Below are 23,379 nucleotides of genomic sequence, written 5' to 3' on the forward strand. Positions count from 1 at the left end.
TTCCCATCAGCCTGGATCCAAGAGTTGAGTGTCTCCGTCTATGGAAGAAAGCCTCAAGCCAGCAACTTCCATCCAGGCCTGAATGCCAAGGACTGTGACCAGTGGAGAGGATAGGACAAGCTTAACCTCACATGTCTCTCTGTCTGCCATGGTCTCAGATTTTAATTTGCACATTTATAAGAGTTCAAGTTCCATGCTCTAATTAGGTGTGTGAACTTAACATCTCCCCACATGCATTAGCTCACATTTTTAAAAGTTCAATACTACCTGATAATATTCTATTCGGACAGCTAATCCTCCCCCCACCCCACTCCCAGGTACTCTCAATTAGATGTCATAATTGGATTTTGTTCATAGGCTGTTTCCTTCCTTGTCCAAAACATTAATCAGGAGTTAGGAGAAGGTCAGGTCTGCAGACCTCAACTTTGTGCTTAGGACCGGGTGCTCTGCTGTGACTCGTTCATTGTTCAGGCTGCAGACCACTTTCAAATGTGCCAGTCCTCTGGGTCTATTTGAATTTATTTAGCAGGCTACATTTCTTAAATAAAGCATTTGATGCCAAACCTTTGAACCAGATCTGTAATGCAGTGTTGACCTCACTGTGCCCATTGCTCAAAAAAAACAATTAAAGCAGCAGCAGATTTCACACTTGGTGTATCACTTAGTTAGACTAAGGTTCTAAAATCTCTTTGGAGAATATTGAGTTTCTGAAAGTTCATTCACCCACAGGTCGCTAGGGAAATGTAAAAAGTCTTTAAAAAACAAACAAACTATAGTCCAGGTCCCAAATATGTTCTCTGGAAAAGTATGTATAAGCCGCCTCTGAATTTAAGGAAGTCAACTGAAATAGGTCGGCCATAATCTCATTAAAGTCATCTCATCGGGGCACCTGGGTGGCTCAGTGGGTTAAGCCGCTGCCTTCAGCTCAGGTCATGGTCTCAGAGTCCTGGGATCGAGCCCCACATCGGGCTCTCTGCTCAACAGGGAGCCTGCTTCCTCCTCTCTCTCTCTGCCTGCCTCTCTGCCTACTTGTGATCTCTCTGTCGAATAAATAAATAAAATCTTTAAAAAATAAAAAATAAAGTCATCTCATCTTCTGGTTAGACTAGGTCTCAGGGTGGAAACTCCCATATTGGCTGGATTCCTCAACACTCGCTGATCACCTCAAGGCATAAAGAACCTGTGAGGGGCCACTTGGATTTGATTGGTCGCTAGCCTATCCCCACACGACAATTCAGAACAAAATGAGTGCTTATGGGCAGCCACAGAAGCAGAAGAACCACAGGTTTTGAGAATGAAATAGACAAAGAATAACAGGACAGTCTTGGTCCATGGATGGTTCTCAACGCAGATACTCTAAAGCTGGGTGAGACCACTGGGATCCCCCTCAGCTACTTCACAGGATTCTAGGCTTCCAGATCTGATCTGAGAGCCATCAAAAATTGTACGTTGCCGGGACGCCTGGGTGGCTCAGTTGTTAAGCAGCTGCCTTTGGCTCAGGTCAAGATCCCAGAATCCTGGGATCGAGTCCCACATCGGGCTCCTTGCTCGTCAGGGAACCTGCTTCTCCCTCTGCCTCTGCCTGCCATTCTGTCTGCCTGTGCTCGCTCTCTCTCCCTCTCTCTCTCTGACAAATAAATAAATAAAATCTTTAAAAAAAAAAAATTGTACGTTGCCAGATCTTCTTCAGCCCAGGCCATCTCCATGGATAGAGCTGCCAGCCTGGGGTTTTTCAAGATTGAAACCTAAAGGCTTCAAAGAGAAGTGCTCTGGGCGACTAGGGTTGCCAGGCTGAGGGGTGATGTGCGGATTCTTTCCTGCTGAGTGTTGTCTTTGTAAGCAGCCCAATGTCTCCTTGACACCCCTTCCTGTCCCTTCTGATGGGCTGTTTGAATGAGATGCCCCCCGGGGGGCTCTCTACAGGCAAAAAGTTATCTTTTCTTCCCAGGTCCTTCTCCTCCCCAGGTGATGTTGTAGAATCCTTTCTCCTTCCCTGTTGTCTTCCATGTTTCCTATTTTGTGTTGAGTAAGATGTCAGTTCTTAGGATGATTCATGAACAATCCACTTTCTTAGGTAATAAATTCTGGTGCGGCTTGAGAGCTTGAGCTCCGGTATCATCTCCTCTTGAAAAACATCACGAGAATACGACGTCCCCAATGCGGCCTGTCCTCGCCTGGCTCTTCACTCTCTTCCGGGGATCATCATCACTTCTTGATCTCTCAGCAGAGCTTTACTCTTCCCGTTTGGAAGTTTTCTTTCTAATGACTCAGTATTTCAGCTCTCAGACATGAGTATTGTGGTGGAAAAGGCAAGCTTTGGAGATAGATTTGGGTATGCATTTCCGCTCCATCCTTATTACATTTGACCCGTGAAAGTCTGCAATTCTCAGTTTCTTTCATTTATAGAATGAGGGCTAAAAAACCCCTTATTTTTATGAGGTTGTTGAGAGAATCAAATGCAATGTTTGAAAAGTGCTTTGCACAATGATTACGAGTCAAGTACTCAGGACTGGAATAAAGGCTAGCTGTGTTGCCGTGAAAACATCACGTGTCCTCAGGGGAGAAGGCATCTTGAAACAACGCAACTTGGACTCTGTCCATCTACCTACCTTCTCTCGTCCTGCCTTTGCAGAGGCTTCCTTGTGATCTGCCTGATTTTTGAAAAGCCAGGCAAACTGGATCTCAAGATGAGATCGCTGTATTTAGGGACCAAAGGCAAAACTGAACTCAACTTGTCGGTGGATGGTCTATGACAATGACCGGCACAGTGGGGATGAACAGGAGCGACCAGAGTGAATTTTTGCTTTTTCCCTCCTTTACCAAATTGTCCCTAACTGGAAGAATCCATACGGTCAGGGACCATATCTGCCTTGGTGAGTTCTCCCTAAATATTTGTTGAATGAATGAACTTACATCTTTGAACTAGTTTACTAGATCGTAGTCGGACCTGGAAGAAAAAAGCATGAAGGGAGTGAGGGTTTGGGTGCGGGAAGATATGCTGGGTAACTTTGAGAACCTACTCCTTAGCCTACTAAAGCATGTCTGACTCAACTTCAGGAACATAGTGATATGGATTCTGAATCCACAGAGACATGTCACAGGCCTGTCCTGCTGGGACTGTCTCTTCATATTTGCTCTGTTCTGCCTCTTCCACATCCTCTGGCTCTCATCCCCACTCCTGGTACCTGGTTTCCTGCCCCTCGTCCCTCTGGTCATCAGTGTGGGGCTCCAGCCACCCTGTCTAGGTCTGCTCCTGGGCTCAGCACCGCTCAGACCCTGCCTGGTGGGGACCCAGTCCGGGGTGAAGGACCCCAGTGGGAGCCATAAAGGATCAAGCTCGGCACTTCCAAGCACTCCTTCTGGCTCTGCCTGGAGGGTTTGGTTTAAAAAGAGGCAAAAAAAGAATTTCAGAGCACCAAGCACAGTTTGAGGGTGCTTGGACCTGTGCAATCCATGACTTATGAGGCACCCCAAGGGGGAGCGGGAGCCGTCTTGGGGGTGGAAGGGCTCAAGGAACACAGGCAAGGGAGGTGGGAGGTCCCAAGGGCAAACTTTGCTTTTGTCATCGTGGCTTCTTATCTTAGCTGGCTATTAGTTAGCATACAAATTCAGTTCTGACAGTTGGCATTAAGTAGCCTATGTGTGCCTGGCCCCGAGGGAGGGCAGGGAACGCAGAGATGCGAGGAGATGCGGTGCTGTCCTTGCGTGGGAAGAGTCACCAGCTGGTAAAGAACAAGATCCGTAAACAAGTAATGTGTCAGCGTTGTCCTTGACCCCAGCTGATTCGTCAGGAATCCTGCTGAATCCTAAGAAGCCCCACAGGGTCTGGCCTCTGTTTTCTCACCCACGCTCACTCCGCCCCAGCCCCGCTGCAGTCTTCCAGTCCTTGAAGATCCCACGCGCACTGCTGTCCCAGGGGCTCCATGCCTGCTGCACTCGCGGTCCTTCTGCAGCCTTCTCTCCTCCCCAGGCCCTTGTCCTCGCTGCTTTGCTGGCGTGACTAGCCTTCGCTCTGCTCTACGTTTTCATTTTTCCGTAATACTTGTTACCCTCTGTCATGCAATCTAATTTATTATTTATTATGTTTCTGGTTATTGTCAGTCTCCCCTTTGTCTGTTTTGCTCACTGCTGGGTCCCCGGCCACCAAAGGGGTGCCTGGAGCATAGCAGATAGTCAGTAGTTGTGGGAAGGGTCGAACAGATGACTGTGAGGGGAACTCAGTGATAGGTACAAGGAAGTCTGGGTGCACAGAAGAGAGGCACTTTGTCGACTACAGAAGAAGGTTCTGGAAGGTTTTCTAAGGCAAGGTGATGTCTAACCGAATCTTGAAGGACAGGCAAGAACCAGGAGAAGAAAGAGAGGGAAAAAATAGTTGAGCCAGTTAAGAAGTGAGAAAAAGGGGCACATGGATGGCTCAGTCGGTTAAGCATCTGCCTTCAGTTTGGTCATGATCCCAGGGTCTTGGGATCAAGTCCCGCATGGGGCTCCTTGCTCAGCAAGAAGTCAGCTTCTCTTTTCCTCCTCTTCCCCTCACCCTGCTTGTGCTCTCTCTCTCTCTCTCCCTGTCAAACAAATAAATATATACATCTTTAAAAAAAAAAAAAAAAAGAGGCGGTTTAGCGTTACACTTGGAGCCTGAGGGAAGGCCCTCAGAATCAAAGGTAACCAAACAAATACTAGACGTGCTGGAGATCCTGAGTGAGAGTATTGCATTGTGCGGCGCATGCTTTGTAAGTGAATCAAATCAGGTAACAACAGTCAGTGCTGATGCGGTGTGAACCTAAGCCTGGAAAAGTGCTCAGCTGGAAAGAGGATCTGCTTGTCTTTCTCTGTCCCAGGCAGTTACAGTGACATCGCTCCTTTCATAGTCCTTATTCTGCTGGTGGGTTTCACTGGAAATCGGGTGGGAAGAAACCCAGAGATCTCCCTGTACTGGGAAACTGCTTCCTGCTTTGAGGGGACTTCCCACGTCACCCTGCAGTGCTGACTATGTATGTACTTGGGATCTCAAGCACCCCGCTGCCTGTTCTCAAAACAGATCAACAGAGCAAGACACCAGATTATGTCCTTCATGGTGATCCTGGCCTGGGGCTGGCTTCTGTCCCTGGAATGGGCTTAGCTTCTTTCTGGGTCATTTACAAGTCTTCACGGGTAAGAGAACCTTCCTCCCACCCAGGGCAGGCGCCTGTGACTGGGGCAGCGTTTGGGGACTTAGACTAAGTGCAGAGTGAGTGGCAGGAGGGGCCGGGCTGAAAACCAAGGGGGCTTGGCTTCCAGTTTAACTGGGGTCTCTGGTCCAGTAACTTAACTTCTCCCAGTTACCTGATCTGGGAAGTGCATTTGAGAATTCGACATGGTGGGGCGCCAGGGTGGCTCGGTCAGTTAAGCACGTCTGCCTTTGGTTTAGGTCACGATCCCAAAGACCTGGGATCGAGCCCCCAGGTCAGGCTCCCTGCTCAGCAGGAAGTCTGCTTCTCCCTCTCCTGCCTCTGTCCCTCTCCCCAACTTGTTCTCTCTCTCTGTCTCTCAAGTAAACAAATAAAATCTTAAAAAAAAAAAAAGAATTCAACAAGGTGGTGACTGTCACTTACCCTTTCTAAGGCTTCAGGATAAGATATATAGCATGAACAATGCCAACCCTGCGGAGAAGTCACAGAAATAACACCCTATTTGGAAACATCACTTAAGTGGCACCCATTTTATGGGAATTCACGACCTCTTCCCGGTGGTGCATGTTCCTGACTGTGCTCCAGGAATTTGAGTAACATCAATCTGGTCAAGAATGCCTCATGTGATAGATGTAACAGTCCTACAAGCAGTCAAGCCTTCACCAGCCATCTCCTTCTTATTGACTGAGAAACCACCTACAGAGTTAGATTGGAAAGGAGCACGCGTCTGGGGCCGGGAGGGGGCTCAGAGGAGATGGAAGGCAGAGGAGCCAGGCTGCTGATGCATGGCGGGGGGGATGCGCGGGGAACGAGCCGGAACGGAAGGTGAGGAGGGGGCTGCCAGAAACAGCTGCTCCCAAACCACCATTTCCCAGGGAGTTTTGACACCGAAATAATCTCGGTCATTCAGCATGTGAATGCCACAAGGGACAAGTAAAGTAACGACAACAAGGACCATAGTAAGCCCGAAAATGAGAGTTAACACGTCTCATGACCCAGACACCTGCCCAGTACTACCATTGCCCTCACAGTAATTCAGTCCTATTAAACCCCCATTTTATGGATGAAGTAAGTAAAAGGAGAGACTTGACAATCTCCCAAGGTCATAGCTAAGACGTGGCAGAACAGGGACACACCTTTCCTGCCCAGCTGACTCTCAGCTCTCTAAGTGGCTTCCATGTGTTTGGTCCTAGTTGTCTAGGTTTCTGATTGTCCATGTTTACCCGTTTCCATGTGATTTCCGGTAGGATTGAGCTCATTGGCCCGGTGCCTAGTAACCCAATGTTGACTGTACTTCCCTGGTCTCCCCAAGGACAGGTGAATTGCTTTCCATCTCCAGTACATGCAGCCCCAACCTCAGAGAGGGGCTAACGAGGCTCAATGTTAGCCCATTTTGGAGAATTGACATTTCCTCTTGCATTCACTTGGTCCACACATGCTCACTGGGGCACTTACTCTGTGCCTCTGTTTCTGAGCCCTGGGGAAGCGGGGGGCAGAGGGGTGGTTAACCCCCTTGTGGAGATCCCATCGCTCAGTTACTTACCATGGTACCAGTATATTCTTCCAGCTTAGCCTCAGAAATGGCCTTTTTGTGGTGGAGGAAAAGGTCTCGGAGGAAGTTCTGTGACATCAAGAGAAGAACCACATCTTAAACAGAGAGCAGATAAACCGCCAAGATCTCAGGAGGACTTACATCAAGTATTGTGGTTCATTTTTTTTTTTTAATGGAGAAAATAAAATGTTTTTAGCAAGCAATAAATCCAAGAATGGGGAGGGATGTCCCTGTTTAAAGGATGTTCATAGAACCCAGAGAATAGCTCCAGGCATGGAAAAAGTGTCAAAACTCCTCAATGATGCATCTTTCCTAGAGAAACCAGTATCACTTGTACTTTCTAAAGCTTTTAAACACAAATACTGTTTTTTAAAGTCACACATTCAAATCCAAGTTGCTTGGGCTCACAGAAATGAAATTCATGATCCACGTGCATCCAATTCCCAGTGGCAAACCAGCACCCCGCCCCCCAGTGAGAGACCCGCCCCGTGACACTTACACGCAGCTCAGCCGCTGATATAAACCCACTGCTGTCAGCGTCATATTTGCGCCAAATCTGAAATACACAAAAGCCAGGCATCTGTTTAAGAACCCAGCGGCCATGTAAACAAGCACACAGCCAGAGAGGTCACGGAGGACTGATGCCCACATTTGTCCCGAGTCCGTGTGCTGACGCAGAGAACGTAGCCTGCAGCTTTATCAGGAAATTGCACACAAAGCCAGCAGGAGGCAAAGCCCGGGGCCCATGCAAAGTTGGGGGGCGTCAAATGGAGGCACCTGCATCAAACAATAACCCTTAGTGAAAGGGTGAACCCCTTCAAAATAGACTGTGCTGCCCGCAGGCCCTCAGGGGTCCTCCCTGTGTGGCCTTGGCTCTGGATAAAGGGAAGAAAACATCTCAGGTAGTTCCCAGTGATGAGACAAGCCTCTCCTTGGCTTTAGGGTATAAGGGCAGCCTTCATCTGGCTGAAGTTACGCTCACAAAACTGGACAACTGAACACTTCTGTAGACACGCTGAACTGCTTTCTCTCATAAGCAGTGTGATTTGGATCACCTCGGATTATCCCATGCTTAAGCCTCACAGGTTGGCTATTTCTCAAACTCTTGTACAGAATCAGAAAGTAGCGGTGTCTGGGTGGCTCAGCCGGGTAAGCACCTGACTTTTGGTCTCAGCTCAGGTCTTGATCTCAGGGTTATGAGCTCAAGCCCTGCTTGGGGTTCCAGGCTGGGTATAGAGCCTACATGAAAAAGAAGAAAAGGAAAGGAACAGAAGAAGTAACATTGTTTTTTGGTTTTGTTTTTAATTAATTAACTTTTTATTTGACAGAGAGCAAGACCCAGAGAAAAAGAGAGAGAGAGAGAGCACAAGCAGGGGGAGCAGCAGAGGGAGAGGGAGAAGCAGGCTCCACGCTGAGCAGGGAGCCCAATGTAGGGTTCAATCCCAGGACCCCGGGATCATGACCTGAGCCAAAGGCAGATGCTTAACTGACTGAGCCCCCCAAGCGCCCCTAAGTTCTTTTCTTTTTTTAACTGACAGATTGTCTGTAGGTATAGAATGGGTTAGCTGACTCACTCACTGCAGGGACCTTAATTCTAGACCCCAGTTAGCCTGAGCACCCTGCAGGGCTAGTGGGGGTACTGATGGGCCATGAGAAGACTGAGAAACTACATGCCCTATGGCCCCTGAACTCAGCCAGACTTACAAAGTCAACAAATGAAATATAAATTACATTCAAACTTTTATGGTGTGAATATACCAAAGCTAAGAATGAGAATTTTAAATAATAAGTCAAACCATTTTCCATGCTTTTCTTTTCTCATGCTATTCTCCAAAAATTTTCTGTCTACATTGGAGATGGAGACCCATTGGAGACCCAAAGATTTCTATGTGAATAATGTGCTCACCTATCTATCTTTTTAATTATTTATTTGTTTGTTTTTTTTTATTATTTATTATTTATTTTTAATTTTTTTTAAAGATTTTATCTATTAGAGAGAGACACAAGAGAGAGAGGGCACTCAAGCAGGGAGAGTGGGAGAGGGAGAAGCAGGCTTCCTGCTGAGCAGGGAGCCCGAAGCAGGGGTTGAACCCAGGACCCTGAGATCATGACCTCAGCTGAAAGCTGATGCTTAATGACTGAGCCACCCTGGTCCCCCTTGCCTATTTTTAAAGAATGAAAGCAAAATAAGAGATTTCCAGGCAAATAAAGTTTTACCAATAGAATTTAGTAAAGGATAAACTCTAAGAAGGAGGAAAATAAAGAGACTCTTAGTCACAAAAAGCAATGGTTCACAAAGATGATGGGTAACAAATCTTGACTGCATTAAATTTGTAGGGTTAAAGAAAACAAGACAGAACTCATATCCTGGGCAGTCACTGAACATGAGCTGGGCACCCTATATTAGGATTAAAGTGTTTTAAGGTCCGGTGGCCTAGGGGGAACGTAAAGGCATTAACTTAGAATTTTAAAAAATATATAGGATAATAATAGGTTATAACAAATATAACTTAAAGAAAAGAAATCAGGAATCTGAAGAGATATGTATATTTTTTTAATTGGGTAGAGAAAGGGAAGGCTCTCTGTTATGGAAGCCACTGACCAACTTAAAGGGAGGGGGTAAATGGAATAAGTTAAAAAAAAAAAAAAAAAGCAGGGGCACCTGGGTGGCTCAGTGGGTTAAGCCTCTGCCTTCCACTCAGGTCATGATCCCAGGGTCCTGGGATTGAGCCCCACATTGGGCTCTCTGCTCAGCAGGGAGCCTGCTTCCCCCTCTCCCTCTGCCTGCCTCTCTGCCTACTTGTGACCTCTTTCTCTGGGTCAAATAAATAAATAAAATCTTTAAAAAAAAAAAAAAAAGGCAAAAAGATAGGAAAGCTCCATAGTGCTCTTTGCTTTTTCCCATTCCTCAGAGTTATTCAGTATTATGCAAGGCCTAACATTTTAAGACTGTGTTTCTGATTATAAGAGTAAATCCTATTCACTGTACAAAATTAATGAGCTACGAAAAGGAGAAAGCTACACTCTGCAGGTATATCTTTGTGTTTCCTTTCCTCGTATTTCTATTACACACACGACAAGACTAACTTGGAGGTCATATTGTCTATACACTTGGGCAATCTGTTTATTATTTTCATTTAAAACTTTCTGAGAGCATTTCTGAGCACCATTAAAATCACTGTGAAAATGTCACTTAAAGTGATTTGTAAATAATTATGATCTGTGCACAGTTGGAAAATATAAAAGTACAAAGAATATGAAAACCATCTGAAATCTTACCACTTAAAAGCAATTAGCGTTTATCTTATGTTTATCTACCTACAGTTTAATTTACGTAGGTGTTAGGGTGAACCATTTTTTAAATAATGTTAAGATCATAATGTATGCACAGTTTTGCTTCTTAACAATATAATACATTTCCTCCAATTACAAACATTTCTGATTATAACTTAAGATAGATGCCTGGAGCAGTAGACTTATTAAGTCCAAGGGTAAAGATATTTTTAACTTTGAATAATGACATTTTAAAGGATCCTGATTATATTTTTTGTGAAATCACTCTCCATAAAATTGTTGCAGTGTGCATGCCTACCAACAGATCATGAGCATCAATCTCAGGGCTTCCTGGCTGGCACCATGTATTTTGTTGATCCTCTTAAAATCTTTACCACTTGGATTGGCAAAAATCAGTTGTTATAAATTGGCACTTCTTGTCTACCAGCCCACCTTTATTGCCCATTCAGATCTCTCCCGTGAATAGTCTATGCACGTGCTTGCTCAATTTTATGACTTCCACTTGGCCAGAAGTAACTACAGTCGTGTAAAGTGGTACTAAGCTATTATCTCCTAAATGGGGTCTTGGTAACTGTTTCAGGAACCGCCTGGGATGCAGTAGCTGTCTTGAGTCTGCTCTGAATTTCCTGGTCTTTGTGACAGTAACGTCCGGAGGCTGAAAGAGGAGCTAAGAGGAGGCACTGACGGCCTTCAGCGTTCTCTCCAGCACAGCGACTGCAAACAGAAAGTCTGCTGGCTGGATGGGCACTCTAGGGAGTTACGTTTTCATGGTATTATACCTTTGAAACTAGAATTAGTGGCCAACATATAAAAACAAGTAGGCTAGATGTCCAGACAGCATGCTTAGAAGCCAGCAATCCTCTGGAGCTCCCCGGGGTTCTCTGCTTTGAATGGGACACCTGCTCTCCAGGCTCCGGAGTTCCCAGCCTACCCCTGTCATATTCCTCCATGTCGGCCTGCCTGCCTGTTGTCTGGGCTTCCTCCAGCTCAGGCTGAAGGACTCTGTTGGCTTGGGAGCAGCCTAAGGCAGTGCCCAGAGCGCACGGGGGTTTGGGACCCAAGTTCTGGCTCATCACCAAGGGCTTCTTTGCTTGGTCTTACCCTCTGAGGGTTTGGGGACTGGACAGGATTGCTGGCTTCCCTCGTGGGTGGCTGGGATCCTGGGCTTTTCTCAGTCCTCATCCTCTGTAGAGACACAGCCAAACACTTACCTGCATAAACTCCACACTGCTGTCCAAGGGGTTTTCCTGACGAAAGAGCAGCAGGAAGTTTTCATCTTCAGACAAGAACATGTTGGCAAGCTGAAGAAGCAGAGAGAAACAGCAATCAGCCACACCGACCAGTGCTCCCTGGGTAAAAGACACAGTGGGACATACTACAAGGGGAAGAGGGCTTGGATTTCCCAGGACCGAGAGCTCCGATTACAGTTCTGGGCCCCTGACTGCAGTTTTGGATTCAAACATTGCTTTCAAACATTGCTCTGTTACTAGGTAGGAAACATGGCAGGTGTCTGCCTCCCACGAGTTTATGATCCAAAATCATAATCCTAATTTTATTTTATTTTTTTTAAGAGTTTTATTTATTTGAGATAGCACAGAAGGAGAGTGAGAAGGAGAAGCAGGCTCCCCACTGAGCAGGGAGCCCGATGCAGGACTCCATCCTAGGGACCTTGTGTCATGACCTGAGCCGAAGGCAGATGCTGTACCAACTGAGCCAGACAGGCGCCCCATAATCCTAATATTAATAATAAATTTGTCAATGCTTAATATGCTCCAGACACTATTTTAAGACTCTTCCATATTAAAATAATTTAACTCTATTATATAATGGGAAATTAAAAGAGCGAATAATTCTTATATGTGCCACGATCTGTTCTAAATTCTTACATATGCTTACTCACTCCATCCTAGCCCCAACCCAGAAAGTACACAACACACTCCCATTCTCATTTTTTCGTCAAAGAAACTGGAACTTGGGCACCTGGGTGGTTCAGTGGATTGAGTTTCTGCCTTTGGCTCAGGTCGTGTGTGATCTCAGTGTCCTGGGATCGAGCCCCGCATCGAGCTTTCTGCTTGGCGGGGAGCCTGCTTTCCTCTCTTTCTCTGCCTGCCTCTCTGCCTACTTGTGATCTCTCTCCCTGTCAAATAAATTAATAAAATCTTTAAAAAAAAAAAAAAAAGGGAAACTAGAACTCGCGTTGGTTATGTGGCAAGTGATGGCACCCGGACTAGGGCCATCCTTTCCAGCTTCATGCCGTGCTGGGGAGATGGCGTACACGCGGTCTCTTCACACCACGGGCACAGACAGGAGTGACTGCCGTCGGTGTCCTGAGTGTCGGCTGTTTTACTTCTTCTACATTATCAGTTCCCAGAGGTGGTCTGGGTGTGATCCATTACGTCGTCCCTCCTCCTATCTGAGCACCAGTTCTACTGATTTAGGTCACTTCTCTCATGAGTAACGGTGACATTTTCTTCCCGTGATGCATGACTATAATTCTTACTTCAGCGCATGGCTGTGTTTGGCTGGGCTCATCCCATCCTACGGTACTGCCGTGTTCCTGGCTTGCGTTGTCCCCCAGAAACAGTAGCCACTCCTTCTATCTCCATGCTCAACGACACAGTGAGTCCACACAGAGGCTGTTGGGGGTGGGGAGGTGTATTAAGCCCACACACCTGTTCACTCCTCTAGCTGGATGTGGGTCTGCTCAAGGACCTACCGTGTGAACGACAGCAATCATATTTTAATATCATGTATTGAGTAGCTATGACATGGCAGGCACTGGCGACATACTTTTCATTTATGCTCCATTAAAGTCTCATACCAGTCCTACTGGTATGATACCCCCTTTTACTCATGGGAGCAGGACAGCACTGTGTGTGTCTGTGACAGGCTTTAGAGTGGATCCTAATTCCTTCTCCATTGTTCACCTTTTATTTGGTCTGGCACAAGTTAATTGATCCCTCTGTGCCTCGATTTCCTCACTTGTAAAATGGGGATAATAATATTTATATCCTGATGCTTATGTGAAGGCTAAAAGTAAAATGAGGCACTACTTATAGGCAAAATTCCTTCAATAAATGCTAATGCTGTGTTGATGAAGACCATGAACCAGAGGCTCGGGGAGAATTAACTTGGCCAAGGTCTCACATTCACCACGTGGACTTGGCACTGCCCCAGCCCCATCCCCCACATCCTGCCTCCCCCTGCCACACCTGTCTGGGCTCCAAGGTCCACTGGAATCAGCATCCTCTTCAGAACTACGTGCTTTTTCCCATGGGGTAGGACAAACCAAGAAACCAAATGAAAACGTGATTCACAGGTCTCCAGCCTTTAAAACACAGTCTGGGGGCACCTGGGTGGCTCAGTGGGTTAAGCCACTGCCTTCGGCTCAGGTCATGATCTCGGGGTCCTGGGATCGAGTCCCGCATCGGGCTCTCTGCTCAGCGGGGAGCCTGCTTCCCTCTCTCTCTCTCTCTCTCTCTCTGCCTGCCTCTCCATCTACTTGTGATCTCTCTCTGTCAAATAAATAAATAAAATCTTTAAAAAATAAAATAAAATAAAATAAAATAAAATAAAAAAATAATAAAAAATAATAATAAAACACAGTCTGTCTTCAGCTTTGATTGGAGGGGCACAGAGGAGCCCGGGGCAAATCAGATGCACAGATAATCCCCCAGCCTGGCTTGGGCTGTCCGTGGTGAAGTCTGCCCCACCTTAGTTGTGCTAGAATATCTAATATGTGTCCGGGTGGGCTGATTTTCAGGTCTCAGCGACCTGTGACTAGAGTGAGATAGGCCATGGTACAGCAGGAGGAGGTGGGGGGAGACTTGCTACTCCTTAAGCTCACAGACTCCAGAGGTTTTAAGGGGCCTGGGACGGGTGTCACCAGATCCCATCAGCTTGTCTACAGACAACACCTCTGCTGTGCATCTGTGGGTCTCCATGACAGGATGGTTGGCACGGGAGTCCAAGTTGTTGCTGGGTTTCCAAGTGCTTCGTGAAGCTCTGCCTGTTGTTAGTGAGATAACACCGTCATTTTCAGCCATTTCCTGTGTTTCGTTTTTTCTCCCTTAAGCCCACACACATATACTGGGCACCGCTAATGTTCCGCTGTGCTCTGGGGGCTAGAGAACGCAGCAGTGAACACGCGGTCATGAGTCCTTCGCTATTTCTAGCTTGAGGCTTGCGTTTACTTGCATCAATTATCTACCATCACTGGTGTCATGAAAAATTTTTGCCTTGGAGTGAAAATTTTGGAAATGCTAGGGTTCTGAGAAGGTTGCTTCCTTCCGGGCAAACATGTCTACTTTTCATAAGGATACAATTATCTTGCCCTAGTATCATAATTTTCTGAAAAGAAAGGTACTATGTGGGCTGGGCTGAAGAGAGACGGCTGCTGTCCATTTTGTTTCGAATGATCTCCAGGGTTAGATCTCCCCAACCTCCGCTGGGAGCTGATGCAGGCGTTTCAACTCATTTCTTGTTAGTCAGTTTTTCCTTATGCCCAGGCTGGATCTGAACAGCACACAGCAAAGGGACCCATTGGATCGAGTAACTGCAAGACCTCCAGCATATGAACTCCCCAGTTACAATAACTACAGATATTGCTTGACCTAAAGAAAATGATACGGGTTGCTAAGAAAATGGAAAAGGAGAGGAGATTACTTCAAAATGCTGGGTAGGCCAGCAGCCTGGCAGACTGTTCTAGCTTCCCATTCAGATGTAAGATTTGTATTATCTTTGGGAGGAAAATGACAGCCCGAAAAGGCTCAGTGGGGAAAAGGACAGTTGGGAAAGGTACCTCTTTCATCAGCACGCGCCCATCTCTGGAGACACCCTGCAGACCCATGAACTGTTGCTTCATTCTCTGCACATTTTCTTCCATGCCCGCCTCCTACAATAGGCCAGACAGAGCCGCATTAAACCCATGGGGAGGGGCGCCTGGGTGGCTCAGTGGGTTAAGCATCTGCCTTCGGCTCAGGTCATGATCTCAGGGTCATGGGATCGAGCCCCGCATCAGGCTCTCTGCTCAGCGGGGAGCCTGCTTCCCCCTCTCTCTCTGCCTCTCTGCCTACTTGTGGTCTCTGTCTGTCAAATAAATAAGTAAAATCTTAAAAAAAAAAAGACCCATGGAGATTCCAAAAATGTAGTCGGGATATCAAATATTCAGAGCATAGAGCCTGGTCATTACGTTAGTCTAACCCGGAAAGCAGGTTACTTAGCCATTTAAAATGAGCCTGCCCTGTCGAACAAGGGAGAACAGTGGTGGAGAGTTCTTGAGCAAAGCATCGCTGATCAGAATCCCAAGCAGGTGAGACCTACAGGCTAGTGAGCTCCTAAAACATGAATGAAGGAAGAGAAGCCGAGAGACTAGGTTTTAAGGGGCTTCTGACTGACATAGCCTGATCCCATCAGCTTGTCTACAGACAACACCTCCATTAAGTTCATTCGCAGGACTCCCAAGTTCTCCCTCCAAGAGATCAGAGATTTTGTTCTGTTTCTAAGGGAAAAGCCCAGCTCTTTTAGATCGCAAGTTTGCTGTCACTCCTCCCTTCATCTTCTCCTTGAGCCCACCGAGGAAAAAATAATTAGAAGGAGAAAAAAGTAAGAAAGTAGTTATTGAATTACCAAGGAATAGAGAGAATGGAGAATGAATTCTGATGAAGGAACTGAGAGGTAGAAACATCCCCCCCAGTGGCAGATCCCAGGACTCCAGACCACAGCGGCCGCTAAATTCAGCATCCCTGATACTGTCCCTAATCCGATCCCCCACGACCCCTGCCAGCCAGGCTTCCTCCTGAGACACCACACTACATATGGAGAGATCGGCGTTTCTAGTCTTGGCTCCTCGGATCCTGTGTGTGGGTGTGTGGGTTGTGTACATGCACCATACAGAAAGAAAATGTGACGGAGACCCCTCCACAAGGTGGGTCTTCACTTTGATTTCAGGTTGGCCTTCTAGATTAGGATATCTGCAGGACAGCCATCACTTCTGTGTCTCTGAGATACAGTGGAATGAATACATGGTTCTTTATGGTGGGCTGGGCCTTCCCAAAGGACCTTAGTGGACATAAGCCATGGGGGTGGAAAATTAAGTTTCACAATTAATAAATGTTAAGCCAAAGAAGTTGAGGCCAGAGTCTAGTGCTACCTTAGCTTGAAGCCACAGAACCTTGATTTTCATCCCGTAACCCCAAAGCCCATGGCCATCCCTTGGACCTAAAGCAACAGAGCCGAGGGGCTGCCTCTGTTGTGTTTCCCATCTGCACCACCCTGTCCCCCCGTTCCGTAAGACTCTAGACCCCGTCGTCTCTGAAGCATGGAAGGAGGCCCGGGCTGTGCTAGACTCTGACAGGAAAGATATGGACACAGCCCCAGGAAGTGAGGCTCTGCTCTGTACTCGCTCTCTCCAGACCTAGTTCAGAGGCCAGTTCTGAGCATTTGAAAAGAAAAGGCAGGAGCTAAGGGAGGGTGAGGAACGGGAGTCGCAGCATGAATGGCTCATGGTTCCGTGAAGTCTGTCCCCGCAGAGGCCCCGAGAAGCAGGGAATCACACACAGGTTGGTTGCTCTCCAAGGCTGACCAGCAGGTCGCTGTTGGCAACCCTGAAATTCCTTCCTCCGAGGCCTCTGTGACCTGCTAATCAGGGAGGAAAGGAGAGCTCTTCAGGCCTCTGAAGAACTGCTAGTTCCTCCTAAACCCCAGGCCCAATCCTGGAGGCCTCCCTGCGGTGGCTTCTCTACTCTCTGGGGCATCCCTGGTTAGAAGCAGGGATGGGGACTGTCACTCAGCTTGATGGACGTCCACTTGGAAGTCCTGCTCTCTGATTAAGGCTCTTAGAGCCTACTCCTTTCTCTGCAGGGAGGAAACCCAGAATCAGGAATCAGGAATAGTTTTCTCAATTGTGGTTGTTCTGGGAGCATGGAGGGCCCAGCACAGGCTCCTAGAACCCCACTCCCCCAGGGCCAGGTATCAACATTTTGAAACAGAATAATGGCAGGTGATGACATTTTTGGACAATGGCTTATACAAATGATCTGGCTCTGAAAGCTCTCTCCCCAGCCATGTGCCGAGAAGGGGTGGTTGGGTCTGCTGTCCAAGCCCAGTGAGACTGGCCCGATTCTGTTAGAACCCTCCCACCATCCCCCATGATGGGCAGTCACTGTTCCTGGATGGACAGAAGGTGGGAGAGATACCAACTGAAATACAGTGATTTGAAAATGCAAGATCCTAGGCAAACCCCAAAGGTACTGAAATTCCTCGGGGATGGGACACACAGGGGCACAGGACACTGGTGAGTCATTTGTTGTCTCCTCTCCCGCAAGGACCATGCCCGCCCCTGTGTGAAAGGGCAAGTCCCCAGGCTGGCTCTGAGGGAGGGGAGAGATGGGCTGCCCAGCAGCAAGTGAGGCACCTCTCTGCTCCATCACTAATGGCAACAATGCCGCTAACGTTAGCCAAAGCCCCAGAAGAAGATGCCCTTGGCTCAGAGCAGACCCTTGTATCTTACCAGCCCCAGCCCCACTTACAACTGAAAATAAGACACTCCCAGCTTCCACACTGACAACAGCTTTTCTCCCTCTTTCCTATAAATCACTAAGACAAAGAACTTCTGGAAAGGTGTGAAGTTCTAAGTCTCTGGGAGTTTGGGGTTTTGGACTATCCAGTTTATCCCAAGACTTCAAATGGTTCTGCCTCCATCTATTTGTTTTCCTTAAATACACCTGTCATGCTTGACTAAAGAGATCTGACTCATGGGTTCTGGAGTGCCATGAGCCCTAGCGTTTATAGCAATAAGGAAGGGCAAGGCAGAGACAGAGAGACCAGAAGACAGAGACAGAGAGTGTTAAGGGAAAGAAGGAGAAAAGAAAAGAAACTGATAAAAGACAAGAAATGAGGGGCAAAAAAGAGATGAGATAGGTAAGAAAGAGAAAGGAAAAGAAAAGACAGGGAAAAGAGGGACAAGAGAGCTTTGAAAGACGGACTGCAGATAGAAGGAGAAACAAGGAAACTTGGAGAGACCTATAAGACAGACAGATGAGAGACAGAAAGGTCAGAGAGAAAGTCAAGAGATGATGGAAGATAGGGGCCAGGAATCAAAATAAGAAACAGAAATGGACAGAAAAATGAGACACGCAGACATCAAATGAATAGTCGAGGCAGAGAGAGAGAGAGAGAGAGATCTGTGTACCTAGAGACAGAGACAGGGAGAGAAAAGGTCTGTGTGGCTGCTGGAGACAGATGGCAGCCTCTTCTGTTCTCAGCTGGCTGCCCGCCCACACCTGGAAACACCCTCTCGAAGCGCTCCTTGGTGGCACGGAGAGCCTCGTTCCCTTCATTGGGCTCCTACAGGACAGTACAAGGCACTTCATTCTTCTGTGTAAACAGTTCTCTGGCTGAGGATAAGTGATTTCCACAATTCACTTTAAATGCTACTCTCTCCAGAGCTACTCCTCTTACCAGGCATCCTCAGGTGGAGTCTTGACTAGGCTCTCCCATCCCCAGGCTGGGGTGTCTTTGTAGGAATCTTTGCTTTGCTACGGGGATCCTCAAAAGTTAATCTCCATCTCTGGAGGCCGGATTTACCAACAGGGAAGGACATGGGCACGATAGAATAGGTTTCCATTTATTATACCTGGGCTCTGGGTATATTGCTTATTTTCTGGTTTGTTATTCCCAAAGAAATCTATAACCTCTTCTAATGAAATGAATAATGGAAAATGATTTTAAATGTTCTGTTTGTCTGTAAGCTGCTATGAAAGGAGTATCAAATGCACTAAACACTCAGAACCTCGGAGCTCTTAATATCTCTTCCACCTTTTTGAACAAAGTGAGCTGCTTTATCTCCATGTCGAAACCCATTAGCAGAAACATAACCAAGGAGACGTTCAAAACAGAGTTGTTTGAATCTATAGTTAAGGTCTGTCGAGGGGATGACAGATGTTACACTGAAAGTCAATGGCCAGCACGTCTAACGCTACAGTTGTCCCTTTTATGAAACCTGCCTCGGTCCCTCCATGTTGCTAAGAGTTGGAGAAAAATTAACGCAAGCAAGGAAGAAAAGAGGTCAGATGGGATTTATAGGTGCAGATCAACATGAGACTTGGATGCTTCTCCTGTTTTGCTAAAGGCACATAAACTAATGCTTCATGGCACAAGTACTTACCTCAGTACCCAGCGTCATCAGCACATGATGAAAGAAAGCATCGAGTTCCTCATGGTCGATGTAACCTTTTTCTAAATACAACAAGAGATGCATATGTGATCATCACTTACATAGAATGACATGTGACATTTACTATTTATTTAAATTGTTTTGGATCTCGCAGTCTGTAAAATCCCCATGGATGCTGTTCCTTACTCTTCCTATAACTCAGTGCTCACATGCTAGGGTCTAACCTCTCAGAGACATGAATCGTAAACACACGTTCAAGAGTAAATGCTCTGCTGGGTTTAAATGAATATTTGGAAAAGGAAAGCGACTAAATACATACATTTGAATCCACAGACAAACATGAATTTTAGAAGAAAATCCAAGCCCAGGATTTGGAAGCTTTGAAAGATTTAACAGGTATAATTCTTAAATCTTACTTTTCAGAGTCAAAACACAGTTTAGCTATTTTCTTTATGGTTGTTGAATTATTACCAAAGATACAGCACATTTTAAGTGGTTCCATTTTCTTTTCAAGTGTTTTTGGGGGAGGGTAGAATCTTTTTGAAAGTTGGCAAAATTCGTCCTCCCTTCCTTTGAAAAGCACCTTTAGGGAGGTCTTACTTCAGACAGCTGCCCGCCAGCCACAAGCCTCGAATATAGGTAGTGATCTGCGTCATATATGATATATCATCTTAGACACACACACACAGATTGGGAGGGGGACCAAGTCCTTCCCTCGCCCCTGAACTTAAATACCAAACTCTAGATCTGTAGCTCCAGGACACCTAACATCTGTTTGGTTTGATAAAAGCATTAACAACGCAGGAAGACAACGTTCCCTGCGAGGAAAGACGGGAAGGGGAAACTCTAGGTTCTTTCGGAGGGTCCGGGCTGGGGCCACGTATACACCTGAATGTGCAGGTGCCGTGTTGCACTTACCGTCCGCGTCAAAGCGCTGCCAGACCTGCCAGAAGCCCGCGGCGTCCAAGCGCCCCTGAGTCGCTTCGCGGGCGCTGTCCATGGTGTTGAGCGCGGAGCTTAGGCACCTGCCGGGAAGGAACACCTGGGAACTTTGGTAGCGGCTTCTGCCTGGCTCCCTTGCCTGCTTCTTTGCTCTCTGGTTTGCTCTGAGCACCTTTCTGCGGGGACGGGGGTGAGGGCGGCTGGCGAGGCAGCGGGTGGCAGAGCCCTGGCGTCGCTACAGTCCCTAAGCCGAGACCGCGGAGCCCGCCCTCCTGCAGACTCGCGAGTCCCGCTCCGCCCCGCCTCCGCGCACCACCCCCCAACCCCCGGCTGGGCGGGGTCGGGGGTGGTCCTCTGCCTCCGCGCTGTGGGGGAGTGGGAACAAAGGCGCGGTCCTGGGGCCTCTAAGGCTAACTGCATTTGCCCTTTAACTTGTTTGCCAAACTCAGAGAAAATGACCTCCCTTACCTTTGACTGAACACCCAACTTGCGCCCCTCTTGAGAGAGCTCCCGCAATGAAAATGTTGGGAGAGGACTCCGTGTTAGGACCCTTTGGACCTGATGACTTAGAAATAGTGTGTGGTGGTGGGGGTGGGATGGAGAGGGGTGATACTGGTAGTGGTAGGAGATTACCAGTAAGCAAGGAGACGGTCAACAGCAATTATCTATCCCTGAGTAGTAGGGCATGCTTATTGTTAAGCTATAATGCACCATAAGGACTTGTAACTAAATGGGCATTTTGAAAGGAACTATGTTTTAACACAGGATACCGGAATGTTGAGGAAAGTCTAAACCATGCCATGCTCTGCCAGGAGAAGAGGGTTTGGGGGAGACACAGTGGCCAACTGCAGAGTCCTTAGATAGAAGACTTAGATGATTGTGTTTGGCTTATAAGAGCCTCACCAAGCCCAAAGGACAAAAATCATTCGGAGGAACAAAGAATTCTAATGATCTTAACTGTCCAAAACTTGACTGGTTGCTTTGTGAAATAGGTAACTGACTAGCACGGATGGCTTCTGACCATGGGCTTAGAACCTTCTGCTGAGGAATCCATAGAAGGAGCTTGGGTATTAAAAGAATTTAACAAGATAAAGATTTTCTTTATGACAGTGACTCTGACATTAGCATTCAAATTTATTTTTAAAAAGCACATACAGGGGCGCCTGGGTGGTTCAGTCACTTAAGGGTTTGACTTTTGATTTTGGCTCAGGTCAACATCTCAAGGTCCTGAGATCAAGCCCGACCTCTAGCACCATGCTGGGTGGAGGCTGCTTGAGATTCCTGCCCCCCACTGCCTCCCCCACATATACTAAACTACAGTAGTGAAAAGAACATGACGCTGCCGGCCAGACAGTCCTGAGTTAGGATCCCAGCTCTACCACTTGCTAGCTTTATGACCTGGGCCTTTAGTTTTCATCTGAGAGTGCTTTCTCATCTAGAAAATGAGGATTATAATATCTGCTCTGGAGGGTTGCTGTGAGGACCCGAGTCCATCATAGGAGTGCACAGAATACTATAACTGCTGTGGTCTTACAGAGGACGAGAATTGACTGTATGAGTTTTTTAAATAATGTGGAGAAAAAAGGAAAGTGAGAAACTGTCACAGCTAAGAGGAATCTGAGAAGACATCATAATTGATGCAATATAGTACCTTGGTTACGATCCTGGAACATTAGGCAAAAGCTAAGAAAATATGAAAAAATAAGACTTTGGTTTATAATAAAGAAAAAAATGGTTTAGAAGCAAATAGCTCTGGATTTTGGGTCCAGCTTTGCCTCTTACTAGCTGTGATATTGGGCAAGTTGGAGGAAACCTCATCTTCTTCACCGTAAAAATGGGGACAGTTGTGAGCATTTGCTCCTACATTGTTGTCATAAAGATAAAATGAAAAAATACGTAGAAACTTAGCTACGTAGTAAACACTGAATGTAGGTTAGCTGCTAAAACGATAAATCTCCGTACATAGACATTTAGACAATGATGAAATAAGCCTCAGGATTGTTGAGTAATCATCACTTCTGGGGAAGGTGTTGTGTACAAATACTGAGGAACATAGCAGAAAGAGAGGGTGAGGGGCTCAGTGTCCGCAGTTATATGGCATCGGTCAGGAAGAGGAATCTGCACGAACTCACCAAGATGGTGACTGATCTTGTTTTCTGATATAATGGAAAAAGGAAAAAGAAGGCCAATGTCAGAAGTAATAATCAAGGTTTAATGTAGGGGGTGGTTAAATAATTGAGGGTAAGTCTCTATGATGGGCTTCGTTGCATACACAGAAATCTTGGTTTTGAAGACTGATCTCACGTGTGTTTGCACACACACACACACACACTGCTTGGACTATAAGAGCAGGCTGCAAAAAAAGCAAGTTACAAAAGTGTGCATATAGTATCACCCAATTCTGTAAAATAAAACACATGTTTCTATACTTAAAAAAAAACGGAAGGATATACACTAATGATATAAATGATGTTTATCTCTAGAATGGGCAAGAGGGAGACTCATGGGTGGTTTTAATTTTGCTATTTCTAATTCTGCTTTAGAACTCTCTACAGTAAGCATATAATGCAAACTATTAAAACTATTGGGTTCCCCCAATAATGGGTCCGTGATTAAAGGAGCAAGACTGATACAAAGTGAAGGTCAAGCAAAGCTTTATTTTGCGCCAAGCATCAAGAATCAATCCGAATGTTCGGGGCCGGACCTCTTACAAAGAGGGTGACCTCTCTGCTTCACAGACTAGCTTTTAAGGGCAAAGGCCATGCGGTTGGGCCTGGCCACACACAGGGGGCTAATGAAATTGTAACACAGAGAGAAAGCTGCACAGTCCTGCTAGGTCACACATAAGTGACCAATTGAATTACAATTTACCCTATAGTAGACATTTGAACTAGCCTATCACCTTGGTCAGAATTGGTGCCCAAAAGGCAAGGCCCATACTCCTTGGTAGCCAGGGAGACAGTATGCGCCCCCTCCCCAATTGGATGTCCCCACCTGGCCTGACCCACCCTTGTATTTGGGCTTTGTTACCTGGGACTGGTTTCCAGGACTTGTTTTTAACTAAGTGCCCTGGGGGGGGGGGGGGAAGGGGAGCAGGGACAGTTTAAGTTTTACTGCATAAACAACAAAATGACTGCTTAATCCAAGATGGAATTGCTCTGGCTAAAGAGGCCCTTACAGAACTTCTTTAGGATTTTTTTTTTTTAATCTTTAAAGACTTTTTTTAAATCTAAGGGAAGGAGGAAAGA

At 46.6% G+C, this 23,379-nt stretch overlaps 1 protein-coding gene across 1 annotated transcript in view; it reads right to left on the bottom strand.

The window, feature by feature from the left end:
- SCGN (secretagogin, EF-hand calcium binding protein) overlaps positions 1 to 20,329 on the bottom strand; it is a 38,147-nt gene extending 17,818 nt beyond the window's left edge. The window contains exons 1-6 of the mRNA XM_047734206.1: positions 20,108 to 20,329; positions 19,181 to 19,251; positions 14,816 to 14,908; positions 11,226 to 11,315; positions 7,220 to 7,276; positions 6,712 to 6,789 (exon numbers count right to left, since the gene is read on the bottom strand). Coding sequence (XP_047590162.1) covers positions 6,712 to 6,789; positions 7,220 to 7,276; positions 11,226 to 11,315; positions 14,816 to 14,908; positions 19,181 to 19,251; positions 20,108 to 20,189 — 471 coding nt within the window. The 5' untranslated portion in view covers positions 20,190 to 20,329. The remainder of the gene's footprint in view (positions 1 to 6,711; positions 6,790 to 7,219; positions 7,277 to 11,225; positions 11,316 to 14,815; positions 14,909 to 19,180; positions 19,252 to 20,107) is intronic.
- Positions 20,330 to 23,379: the final 3,050 nt, after the last annotated feature.

The sequence above is a fragment of the Lutra lutra genome, chromosome 6 (assembly GCF_902655055.1).
Source record: "Lutra lutra chromosome 6, mLutLut1.2, whole genome shotgun sequence".
Lineage (NCBI taxonomy): Eukaryota > Metazoa > Chordata > Mammalia > Carnivora > Mustelidae > Lutra > Lutra lutra.